This window comes from Panthera pardus, unplaced genomic scaffold (assembly GCF_024362965.1).
Source record: "Panthera pardus isolate Hobbes unplaced genomic scaffold, ASM2436296v1 HiC_scaffold_3, whole genome shotgun sequence".
NCBI lineage: Eukaryota > Metazoa > Chordata > Mammalia > Carnivora > Felidae > Panthera > Panthera pardus.
The window spans coordinates 36,802,152-36,823,632 of record NW_026526876.1 but is presented as its reverse complement, the minus strand read 5'-3'; the positions used below and the strand labels follow the sequence as shown (position 1 = coordinate 36,823,632).

Sequence of the window (21,481 nt, the reverse complement as noted above, 5' to 3'; positions counted from 1 at the left end):
CCTGAGGAGGGGCCCTTCAGGTAAAGAGGGAACCGCAGCCCCCCACCCAGTGCCCGCCTGAGGAGCATTGAGCTTTGGGGTGGAGCGGACAGCCTGGGAACCGGTCTGCCAACCAGTTTAACCAGGGACTGGTTTCGACTCCGGAGTTCAAAGGAGCTAGGGTGCACCCCGTCCCACGTCCCACCCGGCCAACGGGGAACAACGGCAGCGCTTAACCCTTTCCCGGTTGTGCCTGGGGCCACGTCCAGATGTGGTCCGTGATGGAGAGGGTCCGACCCTCTTTGGGGCATGAAATGGGTGAGGGTGACCTTGGCTACAGCTGGGGGGTGCAGCCAGGCCCACGAGGGTGGGGAAACTGAGGAGAGAGGCTCCCTTGTTCCTCCTGCCCCAGACTTCCCTTGGGGTTTCCTCTTCCTGCCTAGGCGATCCCCGGAGGACCCTGACTTCTGGGTGGGTGCAGGGGCACTGGGATTGGATTTCTGGGGTAATGAATATTCATCAGCCTGATCCGGCCTCTGCTTCTGTTTACTTAGCCGGGAGGGGCTGGGTTTCAGGTTCACCTTGACTCCTGGAGCCGCAGCGGAGCAGGTACCCGCTCCTGCACCTGTTTCTCTTGCACCTGCCATCCAGCTGCTCCTACCCAGCTCTCCTGGCCTGAGCCTTGCCTGGCGCGGCACCCTGGAGGCACCCCTACCTCCTCCAGTCTCCCTCCCGGGCAGCTGCCACGCTCAGCTCCTTCTCTAAGGAAGGTCTCACCTCCAGCCCGGAGCAGCCAGGATTACAGGTACAGGCAGAGGGTGAGGGGGTGGGGAAACCAAGGCACAGAGCCCAGTCAGGGCACTCCGTTCCACTTCCATGGCTGACAAGACTAACTGGGAGGGGGAACCCAGGCGAGCTGGTTCCCATCTCTCCCCTAGGTGGGCAGGCAGCACTCGAGACTCATCCCACTGGCTCTTGGAGTTAATCCAGGCCTCCAGCAGAGCTCTTTCTGGGAAAGTTTCCCTCCAGAGCAGTTCTGTATTAACTCTTACTAAGCTGGAGCCTACCCACCCCCCACCCCCCCCACCAGCCTGGAGGATGTTTCTGGCCGTCTGGTAGGAACATCTCTCTGTTCCTATCCAGGGTAGCCCAGTCTTACCCAGAGTGCACAAATGGCATCAGGGGCCCTGCAGAGGGATAGGGGCTGGGGGGTTCTGGGTTTTGTCTTCAAGCATAGAAGCTGACTCACTTCCTCAAGTCCCCTCCACTCCTCCACCCCCAACACTGTCAATGGTTAACTTGTCCCAGCTCAGAAGGGGCCTGGTTCAGTCTGGACAAGGCCCTTGGAACAGTTCATGGAACTCAGCTAGGGTGGTGGGGCCTGTCCTAGGTGGCCACAGGCCCACCAGGGTGCTGGCTGTCATAGGCAGGGTGGGGGGTGGTGGCAGGCTATCCTGTGAGGCCCTTTGTGGGCTCCAAAGCTGTGCAAACAGCGGAGATGCAGCTAACTCGCGTCCTCAGGGGTTGATTTCTATCATCCCATGGATTGCAGGGCCCCAGGGCGAGGGCCCAGCCCTCAGCTTGGCCAGCTAAGGGCCCTGCGCGCGCAGACCGCATAGCCCCACCACATGTCACCAAATGCTGGGTCTGCTTGAAAACCCAAGGACACCCCCTGCCCCCGTTTCCTCTGACCTTCTGTGATTAGGCGTGGGCATGTGGCTCTAAGTATATCGCTCTTTCCGATGTTTGATAGCTTTCGATATCACATCATTTTTTTTATGTTTATTTATTTTTGAGAGAGAGAGAGAGAGAGAGAGACAGAGCATGAGTGGGGGAGGGGCAGAGAGAGAGGGAGACACAGAATCCGAAGCAGGCTCCATCCGGGCTCCGAGCTGTCAGCACAGAGCCCGACGCGGGGCTCGAACTCACAAACCGCGAGATCATGACCTGAGCAGAAGTTGGACGCTCAACCGACTAAGCCATCCAGGCGCCCCATATCACATCACTTTTTTGATTGAAAGAAAATCAGATTTTACACTATCTTGGGGTGACTCACCACTTAAAATAATCTTATAGTTTGGTTATTTTGTAAAATAAACAGTCCTCTAATTTATCTCTTCTGTTTAGATTTTCATACGTCAGTCTTGCTGAAAGGGGCAAACATCTCTTACCAGTGCTTCTATGTCCTCTCGGACAGAAGGGACAGCAAAAGGCATCTTAGCCCAGAGTTCAAGGCCAGCAGACAAGGGCCCTGATGACTTGGTGCCATGGTGGAGGTCCCAGGGCAGGGTCCAAGGTCTATTCCCATCTCTCTGTATGGTTTTCTGATAAGGTTCCTTGTGATCGGTCACTTCCTTCATTCCAGGGAGAGTTAAGCCCCGTGGATGCCGATTTGCAGCACCCGCTAAAGCAGGTGTCTTTTTTTTGTGTTGCTTTAATTTTTATTTTTGAGAGGGAGAGCATGAGTGGGGGAGGGCCAGAGAGAGAGGGAGTCAGAGGATCCAAAGCAGGCTCTGCGCTGACAGCAGTGAGCCCAGTGTGGGGCTTGAGTTCATGAACCAGGAGATCATGACCTGAGCTGAAGTCAGATGCTCAACCGACTGAGCCACCCAGGTGCCCCTAAAGCAGGTGTATTTTAGCCGGCACAGGCAGAAGCACTTTCTCTCAAGGGGGTGGGCAGTCAGATGGTTATCGTCGGCTCAGGAGTTGGATTCTCCACCCCTCTCCGAGTTCCTTGGCAACCCCGGATGGGCGGTGGGGGGGGTCACGGGCCTTGCCCCAGACCAGGCAGCTACTGGGCACCCACAGGCCAAGCAAGTGCCCTCCCCACAACTCCTTCCGGAAACCCATTCTGGAACACCAAGTTCTGTGCAAGATTGTGCTAAGCCCAGGTGGGGGGCAAGCTGCCAAAGCAAACCTCTCAGGCTGTCCCCTTTGTGCACTCACCTCTCCAGGGTGCCCTGAGAGTATTTATCTGGCCACTCTCACCCCCTTTCACTTTCTAAGTGGGAGCTGCACAAAGTCTCCCCTGGGCTTCTCTTGCTACTTGAGCTCAGCTAGAGGGACAGAGCTGGCCATGTGGGATCTGCTTCCCAAAGAGGTAGCAAGGAATCCATCAGGCATGTGATCTGGGCGGGGGGCTGAGTATATGGCAGGACAGGGGGCACCAGCAGCAAGGGGCCATGGAGGCGGGGACTCAATCCATTCCAAGCCTAGACCAGCATCCCGCTTTTGTTTTTCCCAAATTTGATATGCTCTCCCACTTAAAAAAAAAAAAAAAAAAAAAAAAAAAAATCCTTGCTCATTAGGGAAGATCTAGAAACCAGAAACAATACAGGGAGAAAACACCCCCAATTCCTTTTCCATAAAGAAAATCACTATTAATCATTTGTCATACTTCTTTCTGGTCTTTTTAGAAAATGTAGCTAAGACCATTGGTTTTTAAAAGGAGGTAACATACGGGGCGCCTGGATGGCTCTGTCAGTTAAGTGTCCGACTCTTGATCTCGGCTCAGGTGATGATCTCATGGTTTGTGAGCTGGAGCCCCTCCTCGGGTTCTTTCTCCTTCTCTCTCTGCCCCTACCCTACTCATGCTCTCTCTCTCCCCCTCCTCTCTCTCAAAATAAATAAATAAACTTAAAAAAAAAAAAAAAAGGAGGTGATAGATTTGCCTGTGCTTGGGCTGCCTGACCATCGAGCTTTCTGGTATATTGTGGCTACTGGCTCCTCCCCAGGACCCTTCACAGCCACATGCAGAGTCCTGAGAACCAGACCACCACCCTCTCCAGGCCCACAGATGCCTTGATCTGTCATCCCTCTGCCTGCCCTTCCATTGCTCTGAATTCCTCCAGTCTGCTGTCTCTTTCTTCCACCTTCCACCCACCATCCCCCCCCCCAGCAACAATGTCCAGGAAACCTCATCTCCCAGAACACGTACTAGCTCAGACAGCATCAGTGTGGAAATTAGTAGAAGATGAGGCCAAGCCAGGACACATCGCTTGTCAGTGGGGATGCCTGGATTCTAGCTTCCAAGCCCCACCTCTGTCGGGTACCTTATGGAGGGTCCAGCCTGGTCTAAACCGTATCTCATGTGGACCTTGTGGCCTCACCAAACCTTCCAGATTTCCAAGCTTTTGGCTCCCCCGCAAACTCCTGTCCTCATGGAAGCTAGGTGGGGAAAGGAACCATTCCTCGATAATTACTACCGTTACCATGTTTTACTTTGCAAAGCATGCCTCCCTCTGTGGGCAGGGATTAACGTTAGAGCTAAATGTTAGGGCTGGAAGGGACAGCTGAGGACTCTGAGGGCCAGAGAAGTAACTTGCTAGAGGTCACAGGCTAGTACAGTCCCCAGGACTTCCCACTCCCGGCCTGAGCTTCCTCCCGCTCAGGAAAAATGCAATAGCTCCTTCACTCCTGCTGGTCCCCACTGGGAAGTCCAAATTACTCTCAAAATTGTAAATCCTATTTATTTTATAATGAATACTAAACAAAATGCACAGGGTGTTTCTACCCATCTGATACCAGCCAACCACCTGCCGGCTCCTGGCGGCAGGGCCTGGTGGCCTAGTGGGAAGAAATTGGGAAGGGTGTCAGTGGCCTGGGTGCTGGGTGACCCAGGCAAGCTGTTCACCTCCCTGCAGCCCTGAGGGGCCTGGAATCTCAAAGCTCCCTACAACCCTGCATGGCAAAAGTATGTGGCTGTCCCACGGCCCCTTGGCCTGTTGGTGTCCACTTGGCTGCCCCTTCCCCAGGCCCCTCTCTCCCCTCTCTTCCTGGGTTCATTCAGCTTCACCTTCAATTCTTTCAGGCCTGGACTATTGAAATAGCCCACGATTAGGAGTTTGGAGAGGGCTTCTCCGAGGTACCCCCCTGCTCCCCCACTGCCTCCTCTCACTGTCCCACCCTGCTCTTGCAGAAAGCCCCACCCTTGGCTCGGGGAACGCCATGACCGAAGTGGGCTGGTGGAAGTTGACCTTCTTGCGGAAAAAGAAATCCACACCCAAGGTGCTCTATGAGATCCCCGACACCTATGCCCAAACAGAGGGCAGCGCAGAGCCCCCTGGGCCCGAGGGCGGAGGCCCCGACGGCAACTTTAACACCCGCCTGGAGAAGATTGTGGACAAGAACACAAAGGGCAAGCATGTCAAAGTCTCCAATTCGGGCCGCTTCAAGGAGAAGAAGAAAGTCCGAGCCACGTTGGCAGAGAACCCCAACCTCTTTGATGACAGGGAAGACAAAGGACAGTGAAGGGGGCCAAGGAGGATGCTAGCACCTCCCCACTCCTGCCGTCAGCCGGATCTGAGACAGGAGCTTGCCACGCTGGCCTCCTTGGCCACAGCTGAAGCCGTGGGGGCAGTTGATGCCTGCTGGCAGGAAATGTCTGGTTTTAGGTTTGTATTTATATACCCCAGCTTTCTGGAAGGCCTGGGAGATCCCAGGGTTCTCCCACGTCCCCCAGCACATACAGAAGCACTCCAGTCCGAGGATGAGAGCCCCACCCAGGAAGGACGGCCCTCCTCGCTGTGGCGGTGCCAGCAGGGAGGTGGGCATGGCAAGAAATGGAGAGAGGGAGCGGACAGACTTCACCTCCTCCAGGGGCACAGGGTCAAGGGTGAGTTTCAGTTGCTCCCTCTACCTTCTCTACCTGTAACTGTTCGCTGGACCAATTCTGAGAGTGAATTTTCCAGAAGCCACATGATGGGGTGGTTTCCTGGAGCTGGAGGAGGTGGAGACCCTGAACTTGAGCTCACTTTCCATCACAAGAGGGAAGCTTCCTGGAACTTGGTGCCCAGGTGTGCGGGGAGAGAAGGATGCTGGGTGGTGCTGCAGAAGGCCAGGCGAGGGACCCCATGGCTCCCCGCACACATCCTCAAAGGGCGCTGCACTCGGGGAGGGGGTAGGGAGCGTTGGTAGGAGCTAAGAGCAGCTAACTCTCTTCTCCCCTTCTCCTACTAGTATTTAAGAGGGACAGGCCCCAGAGATGAGTCCTGGAGCCTTGAATTTTGCTTAAAAAGATAATTGTAGGTTTCTCTTTGTAATAAACGATGATGCAAAAGCAGAGAACCTATTTATGCTTTTGTCTTACATTTACTGAGGTCCGTTTCTAATGCCTTTACTCCCTTCGTGTAAGTAAAGTAGAACTTTGTGCTCAAAATGTTCCTATCAAGCATCAGAAATGATCCCCAGGGGTCACCTAGCTGGTTGGTAGAGCATGTGACTCTTGATCTCCAGGTTGTAAGTTTGAGCCCCAGGTTGGGTGTAGAGATTACTTTAAAATAAAATCTTTTCTTTCTTTTTCTTTCTTTCTTTCTCTTTTCTTTCTTTCTTTTTCTTTCTTCCTTTCTTTCTTTCTTTCTTTCTTTCTTTCTTTCTTTCTTTCTTTCTTTTTCTTTCTTTCTTTCTTTCTTTCTTTCTTTCTTTCTTTCTTTCTTTCTTTCTTTCTTTCTTTCTTTCTTTTCCTCTTTCTTTCAAAGGAAGGGTCCCCAGTGTGAAAGTATAGCAAAGGGAGGGGCTAGTTTCAACTCAGTGGTCAGTTCCTTCTGGTCAACAGAGAGAGCATCAGGAGCTCTAAGAGAGTGGAGGAGACCTTTGGAGACTGACCCCCAAATCGCAGGGGTTTGGTTTGGGATCACGATTCAAATTCTCACTCCATAGCTTAGTAAAAATGGTGATTTGGGGAAAATTAAAAAAAAAAAAAAAGTTCTCTGAACCTCTACCTCAGTTTCCTCTTCTGTAAAAAGGGTTGTTATAGTACCTATTTCATGGGAATGGCCAATATTAAGTGTCCCATAAATAGTCCTATAGTAGGTGCTCAGTTAACATTGGTTTCCCTTTATTAAAGAACTCCACCATAGCCCACAGTTTCTGTTTAAGGAGGAGGAAAGAGTGTGCTCCCTGTGCTATTAGGTCCAGATCTTTCTCAAGCCCCAGGAGCTGGGAACTAGAAAAAATTGGACAAATTTCTGGAGCTCTTGGTGGGAACAGGGAGAAACCAAGGTGGCAACCAAACAATGTGGTCCTGCAGCTTCCAGGTCAGTTCCTTGCAGGCTATTGGGCCACTCCACCCCAGGGAGTGTGGCTCAGGGAAATTTATTACCCAAACAAACAGACCTATACAAGGGGGCCTTTGTTGGGTGGCCTCACCCAGGCCAGGGGGAGTTCTGAGGATGAGTGAGGGACACCAGGAGCCAGAGGAAGGGAAGGAAGGCTGACTCAGGTGCTGCCTTCCCCAAGGCCTTTTCCCCTATCGTTCTCACCACATGGAACTTTCTAGGGTCCATCCAATTACTTAATCCATAAAATGTCCAAAGGAGGAGCTGACTTCCCCCATACTCTAGCCCTGTCCACTGTGAATAGCCAAGGTTTACAGAGAGCTTACAATGGGCCAGGCCCTGTGGCAAGTACTCCGCGAGGTTCCTCATTCAATCCCCTCATCACCTGAGGCAGGTGCTGTCCTCCCCATTTTCCAGCTGAGTTAGCTGAGGCAGAGAGAAGTGAAGCCATTTGCTTGCAATGGCAGAGCTGAGACTGGAGCCGGGGCTGGCCTGTGCACATGACTGCTGCACACAGCCCCTTCCACTCTTGATTCTCATCCGCTTGGGAGAGGAGGGGGCAATGTCTGGGGCTTGGAATCCGGATTCTGGCACCAATGGGGGAAAGCCTTCAAGCCTTCAAGGCTGAGTGTCTTCTGAAACACCGGACTATAGGAACCTGCCACTTGAGCCCATCTTGAGGTTCCTTGAGGGAGGTGGGGCTTGGGGATGATGCTGGGCCCTGGGGCACCAAGCCCTGCTTCTACCCAATGCTGGCACCGCATTGCCACCATTACCCCTCTTAGGAGAGAGGGTCTATGGGCCCTCTGCCTTGTGCGGGAGACCCTGCTCCAGCCCCAAAGTGATGTCCACAGGAATCTTCCAGGGAAGCCCCACATATTTCCCTAAGTTGGGGGCAGGTGGTGGGTGCATACTAAAAGCCAAAGGGAAATCTGGCTGGCCAGGGAGTCGGAGGGAGGCAGCTGCAAGCTTTCACGAGGCCGGAGGAGGAGGAGGAACCGAGAGTGCAAATATGTGCAGGAGCTGCAAGAGGCTACGGGTTATCGACCACAGTTTCACTGGGACACGACCCAAGGCGGGGAAGGGGGAGGCAGGAGGGGCTGGCCAGAACTGGCCTGCACTGCCCAGAAGGGGCCAACCCTGGGCGGCGGGCTCCCCCTGCTGGCCGCCCAACCTCTAGGGAGTGGAGGTGTGGCTTAAATTCCCCAACTCCCCTCTTCCCTGGGGTGGTGGGGATGAGGCCAGGCCAGGCTGCATATTCATCTCACACACTGCTGATGAAGTTTTATTACGGACTTAGCACAGTGATTGTCAAAGAACAGGAAAGGAACAGCTGAAACCAGGCCCACACCTAGGGGGTGGGGGTGGGGGGGATACACAGCTTCCGATAACAAGGCAAAGTAGAGAAATGCACCCCAGCGCCCTCTCCTACAGTGGCCACAGGGTTAGCATTGTGCCTGCCTGCACTCAGGCTTCAGAGGGGGACCAGCACTGAGAGGGCCACCCTTGGAGAAGCCGGTTCGTGACCCTGACGCGCGGCACACACCCACACAGTGGAATGAAGCAGTTCACAGAGTTGGCAAGTTCAATGCCAACGTGCACAGATAATAGATCTCTGGTCCTGGCTTAGTCACAGCAAACATTTACCCAGCCTGGCTCCCCTCCACAGCCATTCATTCAGGTTGTCATTGGTCACCATACTTGAGCTCAGGAAAAGTAAATACAGTTCAGCACAGGGCTCAGCCCAGCCTTGATGAAGAATCCAATGGTGAGGATGGGAGGTCGTTGGTTTGGAGGTCAGGGTCACCTGGGTGGGGGGGGCGGTCTTGTTAAATGTAGAAAGTGGGGGGGGGGGGGTGGCGCCTGGATGGCTCAGTTGGTTAAGCATCTGACTTCGGCTCAGACCACAATCTCGTGGTTCGTGGGTTCAGGCCCCCAGTTGGACTCTGTGCTGACAGCTCAGAGCCTGGAGCCTGCTTCCGACTCTGTGTCTCCCTCTTTCTCTGCCCCTCCCCCAACCTCTCTCTCTCTCTCTCAAAAATAAATGTCAAAAAAATTTTTTTTTTTTTTAATGTAGAATGGGATCCACGAGTCTGGGGCTCCCAAGTGGTATTGCTGCTGCTGGTCTGTGGACCACACTGCGAGTGGCAAGGATCTAAACCAGAGGCTCTCGACTTTTGGCAACACTGAATTCCCTGGGGAGCTTTTCAATTTCCCAAAGCTCAGACCACACTCGGGCCAGTTAAATCACATCTGATTAAAGCTCCCTGAGTAATTCCAGCATGGAAGAAAACCAGTGTCTAGGAGTCATCATCAGTAGAGTTGGGGGGGGGGGGTGTTAGGTGAAGGGGATGTAGGAGTAGTCAGAAAGGTATAATCCCTATAACAATTTTATATCTGGAAAATGAAATATATATGTGTATGTATATATACACGCAGATATAATTCTCATAAACAAGCATAGAAAGTAGCTTGCTTGAAATCTGCCGGGCTGATAGGTACCAGCACATGAATCCCTTCTATAAAACTCCTGACTACCTGGGATTGAATACTTCTAGAGACACTTGCTACCTAACAGGTAGTCCACTCCATCTTAGGCAGTCCTGGCTATTTGAAGTCTCTCCTCACATTGAGATGAAATCTACTTCCGTGCAACTTCCACTTATGGTTCCTTTGGAGCTCCAGAGAATAAATTTAATCTCTTTTCCACATCATGGTGCTTCAGATAATGGGAGGCAGTTATCAGTAGGGTACACAAGTAAATAAGTTAAGTCTCCTTTAGTTGCAAGCAACAGAAATTGATTCTAGCTAGTTTAAGCGCCAAACAACTTCCTTCCTAACTTCCTTCTTCCCTTCCTTCCCTTCCTCTTCCCTTCCTCTTCCTTTCCTCCTCCCCCCACCCCCACCCCCCACAGGATAGTGGGTGTTTTGAGGTGGGAGGAGGAATTGCACAACCCAGAGGTGGGAGAAGGGATCCAAGGTCACTCAGGGAATTTCAAGAGCAGCAGCTGGAGGCTGTATCTTCTTGGCTGCCATTAACGACTTGGCTACAATGCCTCTCAGACTCTGGATCTCTTCATTTCAAATTTCAAATTGTTGACAAGAAAAAAACGATTGGCTAGACTGGCTCAGGTGCTTACGCTGGAATCAATCAGCTTTGGGCAGTATGACTCAGTCACACTGGTAACAGGGCAGCTGGGGGCCCTCTCAGGGTCACCAGAAAAAGGGAATCACACCAGCTATTACCTCTTGAGGGAGCTCTCCCAATAAATCACATTCAAGGTCAAGAACATAATTGTGGGATTTCTTTTTTTCCCATTTGTAAATGTCTATCTACTCTACTAGACCACCTACTTGAAAGCCAACTGAAAATACAGAATTTGGAGCTTGAACTCTGGAGAGCCTTAAATATAAAGGGTAGGGAGGGAAATGGGTTGAGTTTAGAAGGGTCTGGCTCCAGACCCCACACCCTCTCTTAGCACTCGGCCTCAGCTCTGGTTGGCACGAACAGATTGGAAGTCAGGGTGCAAGTCTCTCGTAGAGCCAGTCTTCCTCCCCAAGGTGGGTCATGGGCCCCAAAGGGCAGTCTCCTGTTGGCAGGCCCCGCCGAAAGATGATCCGGTCATGCAGGCGGTTGGTTTGGCCTTGCCAGAACTCCATCACTTGTGGGTACAGGATGTAGCCACCCCTTCAAGGAGAAGCAGTGGGTTCGTGCTCTGTGCGTTTTTCCAGCAGGTCCCCATCCCAGGGCCCCCCGCCCCGAGTCCCCATCCCAGGGCCCCTTGAAGGAAGTTGCTGGGATGCATCTGAGGAGGATTACCAGGGGGAAATAGATCTGTAATTCCACAGATAAGGTGGTTGTGAGTAAACATGAGGGTTCTGGTGCCCCTTGCTGAAGGACCAGCAGGTATCACTCACCAGTATTTTGGCTTTGGCACCTCTTGCTCTTGGTAGAGCTGTTCCAGTTCCTCGTTTTTCTTTCTCAGATACTGTCCAGGAGAAGGAAATGGAGGAAGGCCCAGACCACTTACTAACGATTTACTAAGCACGTGCTGTGTGCCAGGCACTGGGGACACAGGTAATCAAGGCAGGCTGGCCTCTGGGAGCACAGTCCCACTGGAGGGTCAGATGAAGGAAGTCAGTTTCCCCACTACTCATCCTTACTTCCCCAGGAAGACCATCTTTTCATTCTGCTAAAGAGGGAGGGCCCTGGCATCCCCGGAGACAGCTGCTGGGGAGGAGCGAAGGCCCCTGCCACCCAGAGAACTAAGGAGGGGCCCAACTCACCTCCCGATCAGGGATCACAGAACTCTGGTGACTGACCACGGCCCCGATCTGGCTGCTCTTGGGGCGGGAGTGGAAGTAGCACTCAGCCTCCTCCTCAGGCAGCTTCTTCACAGAGCCTTCCACACGCACCTGCACAGGCATAGCCCTGGCTAGACAGCATTCAATACCACCCGCCCTGCCTACCAACATAGGCCTCCTTTCTCTCTCTTCTCCTTACCCACCAGCCCATCACTGCTGACCCCAACTAGACCAGCTCCCTGAGAGGTATTTGACAGGTGGGATGTTTGCCTGGCCTGGGGACCTCCACGGGGCTCATCCATCATGAGCCCCAGGCTGTCCTGGGAATGCTCACTCACCTGACGGTTGAGAGGCTCCCAATAGAAGACAAGAGAAGCAAAGGGATTGGAGTCCTGAAAATGAAAGAGAATTCACAGTCAGCCAGCAGAACAGCAGGGAGGACACCTCCGCCATGCAGAAAGAAGGCAGGAAGTCTGTAGCACGCAGGCCCCCAGCGGATGCATTCACTACAGCATCTCATTGAAACCCTCAAAGGTGTGCCTACTTTTACAGGTGTGGAGATAGACTCAGAGAGGTTAAGTAACATGCCCAAGTTCACACAGTAAGTGGTAGAGCTATGCTGAGAACCAAAGCCATGTGGACTCCAAAGTGAGGCTTGCCAGGTCTCTAATCCATAGATTGGCAAGTCCCCAGAAATGCATTTGGGGCTGGCATGGACTCAGGGAGGGCTACTCCTTTGGATTCATGAGTAGAATGCACACAGAGTATCAGCTCTAGGCTTGACGTCAGGAGAGGTGCTGGGGGTGGTGGTGGTGGGAATAACAGAAACAACAGATGCAGCCTCTGTCCCCACAGAGCTTACTGGGGGTTTAGCAGAGGAGACAAATACAAATCACATGACCACATAAATAAACCCACAATTATAAACTGGAAAAAGGGCAGAAAGTAAAGCTACAAGTTATAACGACAGTGAACAGTGACTGATGTAGCACAGGAACTGAGGAGGACTTTCCTGGGTCTGAGAGCCGAAGGGACAGGAGGGACTTAGGTAGTTAGGTAAACAGATGACAGGGATGGTCGGAGGCAGCCCTCATTCCCGGCAAAGAGAAGGACAAGGGCAAAGGCCCGCAGGCAGGACGGTGCCTAACCACAGACAGCAAGTGGGTTGGAGCAGGGATGGCATATGAAAGCGACGGAGGAAGCGAGGGCTGGACCCTGCAGGCCCGGGAGGATTTACTGCGAACCCTCACCAGCTCTTTTCCCTTTCGACTCTCGAAGTTAGTGAAGAAACGGAAGCCATCCTTGCCAAAGCCCTTCAGCAGCACCATGCGGGCAGAGGGTTTTCCGTCTCTGGGGCAAAGATCAGAGCATGTGATCAGAGCCCATTTCACAGTCCCTGCTACCACCCCTCCCCGCAGATGCTCCCCTGAGCACCCCCCACCTGTGCCCCCTTATTCTGCACTGTCAGGGCACACAGGCTACCCATTCCCACTTGCCCTCGGGGATTTGTCCTAGAGGTGCAAGTATGACATCACTGCCTGGGGCCTGTTATGGACTGAACTGTGTTCCCCTGAGTCCGCCCCATATCCTTAACCCCCAATGTGACTATATTTGCAGATAGGGCTTTGAGGGAGGTAATTAAGGTTAAATGAGGTCATAAAGGGGAGACTCTAATTTCAACAGGACTGGTGTCCTTATGAGAAGAGGAGAAGAGATACCAGAAAGATCTCTCTCTCCCTTCCTTTCCCTGCATGCACAAAGGAAAGGCCATGTGAGGACATGGCAAAAAGGCGGCCATCTACATGCCAGAGAGGCCTCATTAGGAACCAATTCTGACAGCACCTTGATTTTGGGCTTCTGGCTTTCAGAACTGTGAGAAAATAAAATCTCTGTTGGGTAGGCCTATCAGTCTGTGGTACTTTATCATAGCAGTCCTAGCGGACTCCAGCAATACTACAGTCAGCCAATGCTTAGTGATCACAGAAAGGGTGGTTATACCAGGGTCTCTGCTCAGAGCTCTGGGGGATATCCAGGGGCACAGAACAAGAGCCCTGCCTTTAAGGCCTTACACTTTGATAGAGGGGAGAAAGCAAGAGTTGAATAACAGGCTAATACAAGAGGTGTCTCATGGGGTATATGACCGATTGTTAAATAAATAATACAACCAAGCACTGTGCTAGCTTTCAGAAGAGGGAGGGAGCTTTATGGAGAGGTTCCAGGAGATGTAACTGTTTTGTTTTTTAATGTTTATTTTTGAGAGCGAGCAAACGAGGGAGAGAGTGCGTGCGCAGGGCAGAGACAGAGGGGGACAGAGGATCTGAAGTGGGGTCTACGCTGACAGCAGAGAGCCCAATGCGGGACTCAAACTCACAAACCGTGAGATCATGACCTGAGCTGAAGCTGGAAGCCTGACTGAGCCCCCCAGGTGCCCCCCAGGAGATGTAGCTCTTAAAGGGCAGATGGGAACTGGGTAAATAGGGATGAGAAAGACAGAGGTGCTGGGGGGAGGTGCGTTAAGAGCAGAGATAAACGAGGCAGTACATTTTATTACTAAATGGAATTAGGTGAAGTGTGATCTTCGTTTACAGGTAAGGGCACGGAGGCCCAGAGAGGACAAGTAACATGCCTGAGGCCACCCAGCATGCTAATAACGTAGTTATAACATAAACTTGCATTCCATTAAGTTGAGAGTTTCCTAAGTTTCCTACTTCATCTGTACCCACTCACAGATGGGCCCACAGCTATGCCTACCTGGTACAGGTAGCCAGGCACATGGCATTGGCTTCCCCTATGGCAGGACACTCAACAGCCTCCTCAAACCAGGCAGCAAACTGCTTCACGGGGTCCAGGGAGGTCAGCTGAGTCTCCTCAAATGCCTGAGAAAGGAGAGTTTTATTTAATAAACACATACAGCGCTTACTGTGTACCTGGTACTGTTCCGGGCACTTTTCATTAAAACAAAAAACAGCACCCATGTTCTGCTAGTCCTATTTTACAGGTGAGGACAGAGGCATAAACACATGGCATAAGTTGCCAAGTCCCATAGCTAGTGATCGATGAATTAGGGTGTCAAACCTATCACCTGGGGAGCATTAAAAAAAAGCCACATTCCTGGGCTCCGCCCCCCCTCCCGCCCCCCCCCCAATTCTCAGTAGGTCTGAGGTTTAAGGAAAAACTGCATGTTTAACAAGTACTTCTGGAAATACGCACACACAACCAGATTTAGAAACGGTGGCTCTGGCCTCAAATCCTAAACAGTTCTGTTGGATCCTCCTCTCAGGAGGAAAAAGCAAAAGAACTTCTGGAAATGGTAAGGGAAGGGGCTGAATCAGGCAGTGAGTGAGAGCTGGAGCTTTCTCTTCCCCACCTCCTTGAGTCAGTACCCCTCGTCCATGTGTCACTTATCAAATATTTAGAAGCTGATTATCACTGTTCTAAGCACTTTGCAAATATCAAAGTCCACAATATCCCTGAGTAAGGTACTCAATTCCCAGGTGAGGAAATTCTGAGGCCCAGAGGGGTTAAGTTATCGCCCAAGGAGATGCACCTCGTGAATGGCAGGATCCCAGCCAGGGCCGCCTCCAGAGCTCGCGCGCGTACCGACTGTGACCTGCTGCCTCTTTTCATCCTTGTTTCCCCAGAGCCCCTCCCCCTGTTGGTTGTCTTTGAACACCCTTCTCCTACGCGGGTGACCCCAAACTCCCCTCCCCTCGGGGGATGACGCGGGGACCCCTCCCTGCGGGAGGCCCTGCCCGGCGGCGGCCGCACCTCTCGGTCCCCGCGGTAACTCTTGCGCATCGGTCCCAGGTCCATGACGACACCGCCACCGCACAGGTGGTGGAGGTAGGGGCCGCTCGGTAGGTTGCCCGAACGTGAACGTCGCGGTGACGCCTCGCAGCCCGCACGTCATGAGGCCGCCAGCCACGTGACCCGGCGTCGCCCGGCGCCAGGTTCCGTTGGGTTCGGAACCAATTTCTCAGCCTGGGACTTTACCCGGGGGAAGGAAGAATTCTCCAGTTGCCAAGCCCGGCTAACAGGTACTAAGTCCTCAGAGCCAATGGGCGCTCAGGGTCGGAGGAGGGAGACAGGTGCGGAGAGGCCATTGGTTGGAGTTTTGCGGGAGCGAGGCCAATTAGAGCGAGAGCAGAAGAACCCAGCCTCCAATGGGCGGCGCCTCCGGGGGCGGGAGCAGAGACACAAGGAAATGCTGTCACCGCCGTTAACATGCACGTGGAGGTTTGTTAAAGGTATAGGGACGGCAGCAGCCCAGGCTGGGAGCGGGGAATGAGTCACTGGGGGCTTAAAGGGAGTGGTCAGTGTTAAATGGCTGGCTCCTAGCAGGTGCCTGGAGGCAAGCCTAGTGCAGGAAGTAGTCCCTGGAGGGAAGCTGGTGGGGCAGGGAAAGGACAAATGGAAAACGGAGTTAGGGGCCAGACTCTGAGGCCAGGTGATAGGGAGACACAGGAGGGGCAATTTAGTTAGGAGGAGAAATTGGGTGGGAGAGGTTGAAGTGAGTTGTGGATCGCACAGGATGGATACTGTGTATTGTGCCTGATTGTATTTATGGGGCAGGGAGGGGGGCAGGGGTGGGGTGGGAGTGGGGTTCTCTGGAGTCTGGGGAGATGCAGTGGGGTCAGGAAGAGGCTGTGGGGTGGGAAGGAAGACTGCTGAATGGAAAGGCAGGAAGAGAGACATTTGGGATCAAGCCATCCCAGACCAGAGCCATCTTCCCTGTCCAGCTCTGAACCCTGGGTTCTCCTTTCATGGTGCTCTTGGTTTCTCCTTTCATGCAGTGGAGTTCGCACTAGTCAGTGTTCTGCTAGATGGAAAGGTTACCACAGCCCCACCCCTCCTGGGCCTCCCTCCTCTTAGCCAAGTTTCTCCCTTCTTCACATTTTGCCCTTCCTAGGTAGTTGGAATCTAGTTCCTATGTCAATGCCAGCCATAACTGGGGGCACAGGGGAGCAAGTGACTGTGCAAAGCCACTTCCAGGCTGTGGACACAGGGCTGAGAAATGGAAAAACCTACCAGTACCTATTCCGGCTTTGACCTGGCTGGGGCAGCCTTGGGTCAAGTCTTCTCAGTAGTCCTGGTTTCCACCAACATCAGGAAGGGGAGCTGCCAGAGCCATCTAGGCAGGCACCCCAGGACTGTGCCAGGTAAGGGGAACTTCCTGCCCTACCCAGGTGTCTGCATTACTAAGTGTGATGCTTCATAAAGCCCAACATTAGATACCTATCATCTTTTATTATATGGTTGTAGCTTGAGCCAAATGGAATCTAGAAGACCAATTTACTGCAATGAAATAATACATGTCTCAAAGCCTAATGATGTTGATCTATGGATTCTCCGCTGGTTGGAAATTTTTGCTACATCGTTTTCCTCCATCAACATGACTGAGGGAGTTGACTGGACTTACTTTCTTGTTGAGGTTGTCTTCCCACCTGTGAATGTTGCTGTCTCCGCTCCTTCCAAGTGCATGCACTTGAACTTGTGTAAGCGGTCATTAGCACCCTTCAACTCAGATGGTTTTGTTCATGGGGCCCCACTCTTAGCACTCCTGGGCTATGTGACCCTGGACCTGGGACTCTGGGACAAGACTAGGATCATCTGAATGGTTTGCTTAAGAGCCAAGAGCTCAGTATAGATATTTATTCATTCAGTAGACATTTTGTTAAAGACCTCTTTTGGATCAGGCACTGAGCTAGGTCTGAGAATACTGAGATGAAGAAAGTGACATGCTTCCTGCCCACAGGGGGTTTGTAGTTTATAGGGGGAAGCAGATCTAAAGGCTGATGAGTTACAGGTACTTTAACAGTTATCTCTGTGAGGTAAAGGGGAGCAGAAAGGAGAAAGCGGTCTCCAGGGGTCAGTCAGAAAGGCTTCGTAAAGGGAGCAGACATTTGATTTGTCTTACTGAGTGTTTGCCAGATAGACAATGGAACGGGCATGTCGGGAAGAGAGAACGATGTGGGTAAAGGCACAGTGTTAGGGAAATGTGGAACAAACAGTGTGATTCTCCTAGAGCAAGATGGTGAGGAACAGGCTGGACAAGTAGGCAGGGCTCGTGCACCTGCTGAAGATCAGGCAGTGGAAAGGGTCAGGCTTTTAGACAACGATTCTTTTTTTTTTTTTTTTTTAAATCCTTCTTGCTCTTGTTGAACCAGAGTGTCTAATTTCTGTTTTTTAAGACCAGATGGAGAGAAAGAGTACTAGATTCCAGCAGCCTTCTCCCATCCTTGGCGATTAGGCAGGAAGTTTGCAACTGGTTGCCTTTTTAGATTTTCCCTTCTGTCTTGAAAATAACAAGCAGGCTTGTGTTGTGCTTTTCTGCCTGGTGGGATTTGGTGTCTGGATCAGAAAACAGCCCTGCAGCGCAAACTGGAGAGGGGCCGGCCTTGCTGCTATTGCCGAAACCCCAGCAGGGGTTTCGTCTGCGTGGGAGAAATGAATTTTTTATGGTTACTGCTTTTTCTTAAACACTTTGCCACCCTCCTGCCTCCCCCAACTTTGTCAAATTATTCATCTTTCCTCGGGAGAGTCTTAAATGAAAAGAGAACGTATTGTAATATTTCACCGTACGGAGGAGGCACACTGGTTTCTCAATATGAAACAAAGGGCTGGGTACGGGTTTGGGGACTGTGCCTCGCCTGTTTTCTTCCAGGGCTTTTGCGTTTATGTCCTTGTGTCACCTTGTAGTCTAACTGTTTGGTTGAATTATATATTTCACTTGGACCTCAGTGATTGTATTTGGGGATCTGACTCTGGTGACCGAGTGGGTGGTGGGTAAGGGAGGGCGAGGCAGTGACAGGGAGACGTTGAAAGATTCGGCAGTGTTGTCTAAGGAGAAGCTGGGAGCCGGGAGCCTGGTGCCGGAGTCTGGGGCGCCGCCGGAGGGGAGGGAATCCACCCACCATGATAACTTTAGAAAACATAGGTGGTGCTGTTCATTGAAGTGGGGCATGTTGGAGGAGGAGGTTTTGGGGGGGAAATGAAGCCAGTCGGACCCATGGAGCGTGAGGGTATATGGGACACCGATGTTTGGCCAGGTTGGATAATCATGTCTGGAGCTTAGGGGGGAGGTCTAGGCTGATGAGACTGGGTTAGGCGTCATGAGCCGCCGAGGTGGCATCTGAGGCCATGGGGGAGGATGAGAATGTCTGAGAAGGGAAGAGGGCCTGGGAGAATTAAGGAGGATGGCGGGAGGTGGGAGGCCCAAGAAGGTGGCCGTGATGCGGTAAAATGTAGCGCCCAGCCTTCCAGGAGGCCGATGGCAGGCCAGATGGGGTGCGCTGGGGGCCCTAAGCTCAGGCACTCTTGGGTCCAGCCTTGGGGTGCACTGAGGACACACAGGAGGGTGGGTACTTGGTACTCAGCCAGCAGGTAACCTGAGCCCTGAGTAGTGTGGTCACTGGGGGGCCTAGATGGGAGCCGGGTCGTCAGAGGCTTGCAGTGGGTTGGAGAGGAGGCTGTCCCTTACCCCAGTGTCCTGCCTGTGGTTGTGTGGCTAAGCCCTCACAACCCTTGCGTGTGCTCACGGGTCACTTCCCAAACACGTCCATTCATGGGCAGCCCCAGGCCTCATCAGAAGCACCTTCGTGGGAGGGACCACATCCCTTACTGTCTCTGGCTCCTGCTCAGTCGCAGCCAGGAAACGCTCTTCTGTAATGTTTGTGCATAAACTGCCTATGTGAAGCTTCTCTGTACCTGGGTGCTAGGCATGGCGGGGGTGGGGGGGGACATTGGGGGGTTTTGCGCCTGGTGGGAGCAGGGCCAAGTGCTTTCGTTGCCTGGAGGGATGTTAAGCTTTCCAAGGCTTAGGCTTAGGGCATCAGCCCTGGCTCCCTTGGTCATTGGAGTGTGGGCCACAGGCAGAGGGAGGGGGCCTGATGGTGGGTTCCCAGGCAGGCCCAAAGGAATATGACCTGGTGGCTTCTTAGTTTCATTTGAGAAGTCCTGGTTGGTTCTTGCTTTTGGCCTGACCTTTGGTCACTTCTCATTTCCTCCCGCCCAGAATGGCGATGAACAAGTGTTTGACTCTCCTCCTCAAGCCCTGATCCTCTGCCCTGCCCGCTGTGGTTTGCCCGTCCCTGTTCTGGAGTCCATTTTCCCAGGCTCGCTTCCCGCCTCCTCCTTTCCCTCCTCCGCTCCTTCACTAGGAAACCTAGTTGCCACTTGTACTGACATGACTGCACTTCCTTTAGTGACTTCATCCCAACCCCGAAGACCTTGGTCAGGTCACGAGAGGTCTCCCAAGGCAGTGAATCACGGAATTAGGGTTCCTGGAATCCACCACCGTGTAGACCACGGCCGCATTCCATCCGCCATGAGCCCCCAGTGGGTACGGGGACCTGAGAGACTGCAGGTGGCTCTCGGTCATTCTCCAGCGGGGGGCCTCAAAGGGCCTTCAGAAGGTGATTGTAAAGATGGACTGAGGTTTGAAGAAAGCCTGAGCTCTATTTGCTGGCTTAGTTGGGTTTTTTGTTTTTTGTTTTTTGTTTTCTTTGTTTGTTTTTAAGGTATTTTGCCTGGATTTGCCTTTAGGAAGGAGGGTCTCAGAAAGGAGGGACCCAGTCCCCTTTCCTTCCAGGCCTGTAATCCTAGTACCTGGGATCAAAGAGCCCCAGTATTGAGCATCACTGAGCAGAAGGGAGGGGGGCAGTGAGGGGGGGACTTGATGCCAACGACATTGAGGACGGAAGGGGGCAGAGGAGGGAACTCGGGCAGCGTGACCCACACTCTTGAGCTGCTGGGGGTGGCCTGCCCCCAGATTTTCCACCAGGGCCTATCAGGTGCCCTGGGGTGAGCTTGGGCTACATCACGCCATCCACAGACCCTGCCCCCTGCAACTCTCCAGTAAACTAAGGCAGATGAGGGCTAACTCGCCACCAGGTCCTTCTGTTCTTTCCTTATGCCATCACCCACACTGGGCAGAGAGCACTCTCCCACTCCCCATCTGACTCAGGCATCCCATAGGAAGCAGAGATAGTCAGGCCTGACTGTGGAACCTGAGTATCTCCCTGAAGAAGGGAAATCCCGAGTGCCAAAAGGCAGTTTTGCCCGCCGGGGGCTGGCACCCTCACTTCCAAAGGATGCCCGGGAGTTGGGTCAGTTTCTGCGCATGAAGCATTAAGCCTATGGCTTGGAATCAGCTCCCAGGAAACGAGAATTCTTTGTGACTAAGAGCAAAGCTAAGGGGTTGGGGGGGGGTGGGGTGGGGAATGTGGCAGAAAGTGGCCACTTTATTAGTAATCCCCTTCTCTCCACCAATCCCAGTTCAGAACACAGCCAGACATTTTTTCCAGCCTTGTGACCCACACGTGGGTGAGAGAAACCACCCCTCGTCTTCCTCCTGCCAGTGCAGCGATGAGATACAGGAGTGATGGGGGCTGGTCGAGAGGCTTCTGTGCCAGAGCACATTCAGGTCTGGTTTCACCCAAAGGGTTTGTGTACAGTGGTCAGGGGCAGACAACCCATGATCCGTCTGAGATCATATCCTTGTTATTTCTTCCGACGTGAGGGTGGATTGGCTCCGAGTAAAAGCTATCTGCTTGCAAATGCAGGCCACCAGTGACAAAGGAAACAGAGTGAGGGAATGGATAGCTCAAAAAAAAAAAAAAAAGAGCCTTGCCACTCCTGCAAAACAGCATCCCTGGCTGTGTCCCTTTGAGCGTAAGAGGTGTCGTTGTTGAAAGGAAAGCACATACCGTTGTCTATGTGACTCACCTCTCCCTTCAGCCCGGATGCTCTTCTGGCCCCTGCTAGGTTTAAACATGTGCCCTGCTGTCCTTCTCACAGCTCTCCTCCCCCAAGATCCCCACCAGAATTTCAGAGTTGCAGCACTTGTTAAAACCAAAATCAACCTGCTGTTCTCTCTGGGGTGCTGGGGCGGGGACCAGAGGAAAAATGGAATGTGTGGCCAGGGTCCTCTCTTGAGTAAAGCTGGGGTCCCAGCCCTGGAAAGGGATCTTGGCCCTTAAGAAATTGCCTTTTCTCCAGACTCTTTAGCCTCTGGGAAGGGACTAAGCTCTCTCCCCCAGAGTAACAGTTCCTGCTAACAGGTTCCGAGGCCAAAGCCTTCCTCTTGAGACTGGGGAGTGGAAGGAACTCGCCCGCTGATAAGGAAGGCGTTGCTGTGACTG

At 52.7% G+C, this 21,481-nt stretch overlaps 2 protein-coding genes across 2 annotated transcripts; one reads left to right on the top strand and one right to left on the bottom strand.

The window, feature by feature from the left end:
• The first annotated feature begins 526 nt into the window (after positions 1 to 526).
• On the top strand, positions 527 to 6,049 carry PRR15L (proline rich 15 like). The gene is made up of 2 exons (XM_019415920.2): positions 527 to 784; positions 4,898 to 6,049. Exon 2 carries the CDS (start codon positions 4,927 to 4,929, stop codon positions 5,227 to 5,229), a length of 303 nt encoding a protein of 100 aa, XP_019271465.1. The 5' UTR covers positions 527 to 784; positions 4,898 to 4,926; the 3' UTR covers positions 5,230 to 6,049.
• Positions 6,050 to 8,292: 2,243 nt separating this feature from the next.
• PNPO (pyridoxamine 5'-phosphate oxidase) lies at positions 8,293 to 15,380 on the bottom strand. Its single transcript, XM_019415926.2, is given in 8 exon segments — positions 8,293 to 10,722; positions 10,953 to 11,023; positions 11,322 to 11,450; positions 11,678 to 11,731; positions 12,590 to 12,689; positions 14,091 to 14,215; positions 15,108 to 15,186; positions 15,188 to 15,380. Coding segments are annotated over 8 exon segments (789 nt in total). The 5' UTR covers positions 15,250 to 15,380; the 3' UTR covers positions 8,293 to 10,553.
• Positions 15,381 to 21,481: the final 6,101 nt, after the last annotated feature.

Excerpts from the sequence above, each read along its gene's own strand:
- PRR15L (XM_019415920.2), top strand. The coding sequence starts at position 4,927 with ATGACCGAAGTGGGCTGGTGGAAGTTGACCTTCTTGCGGAAAAAGAAA.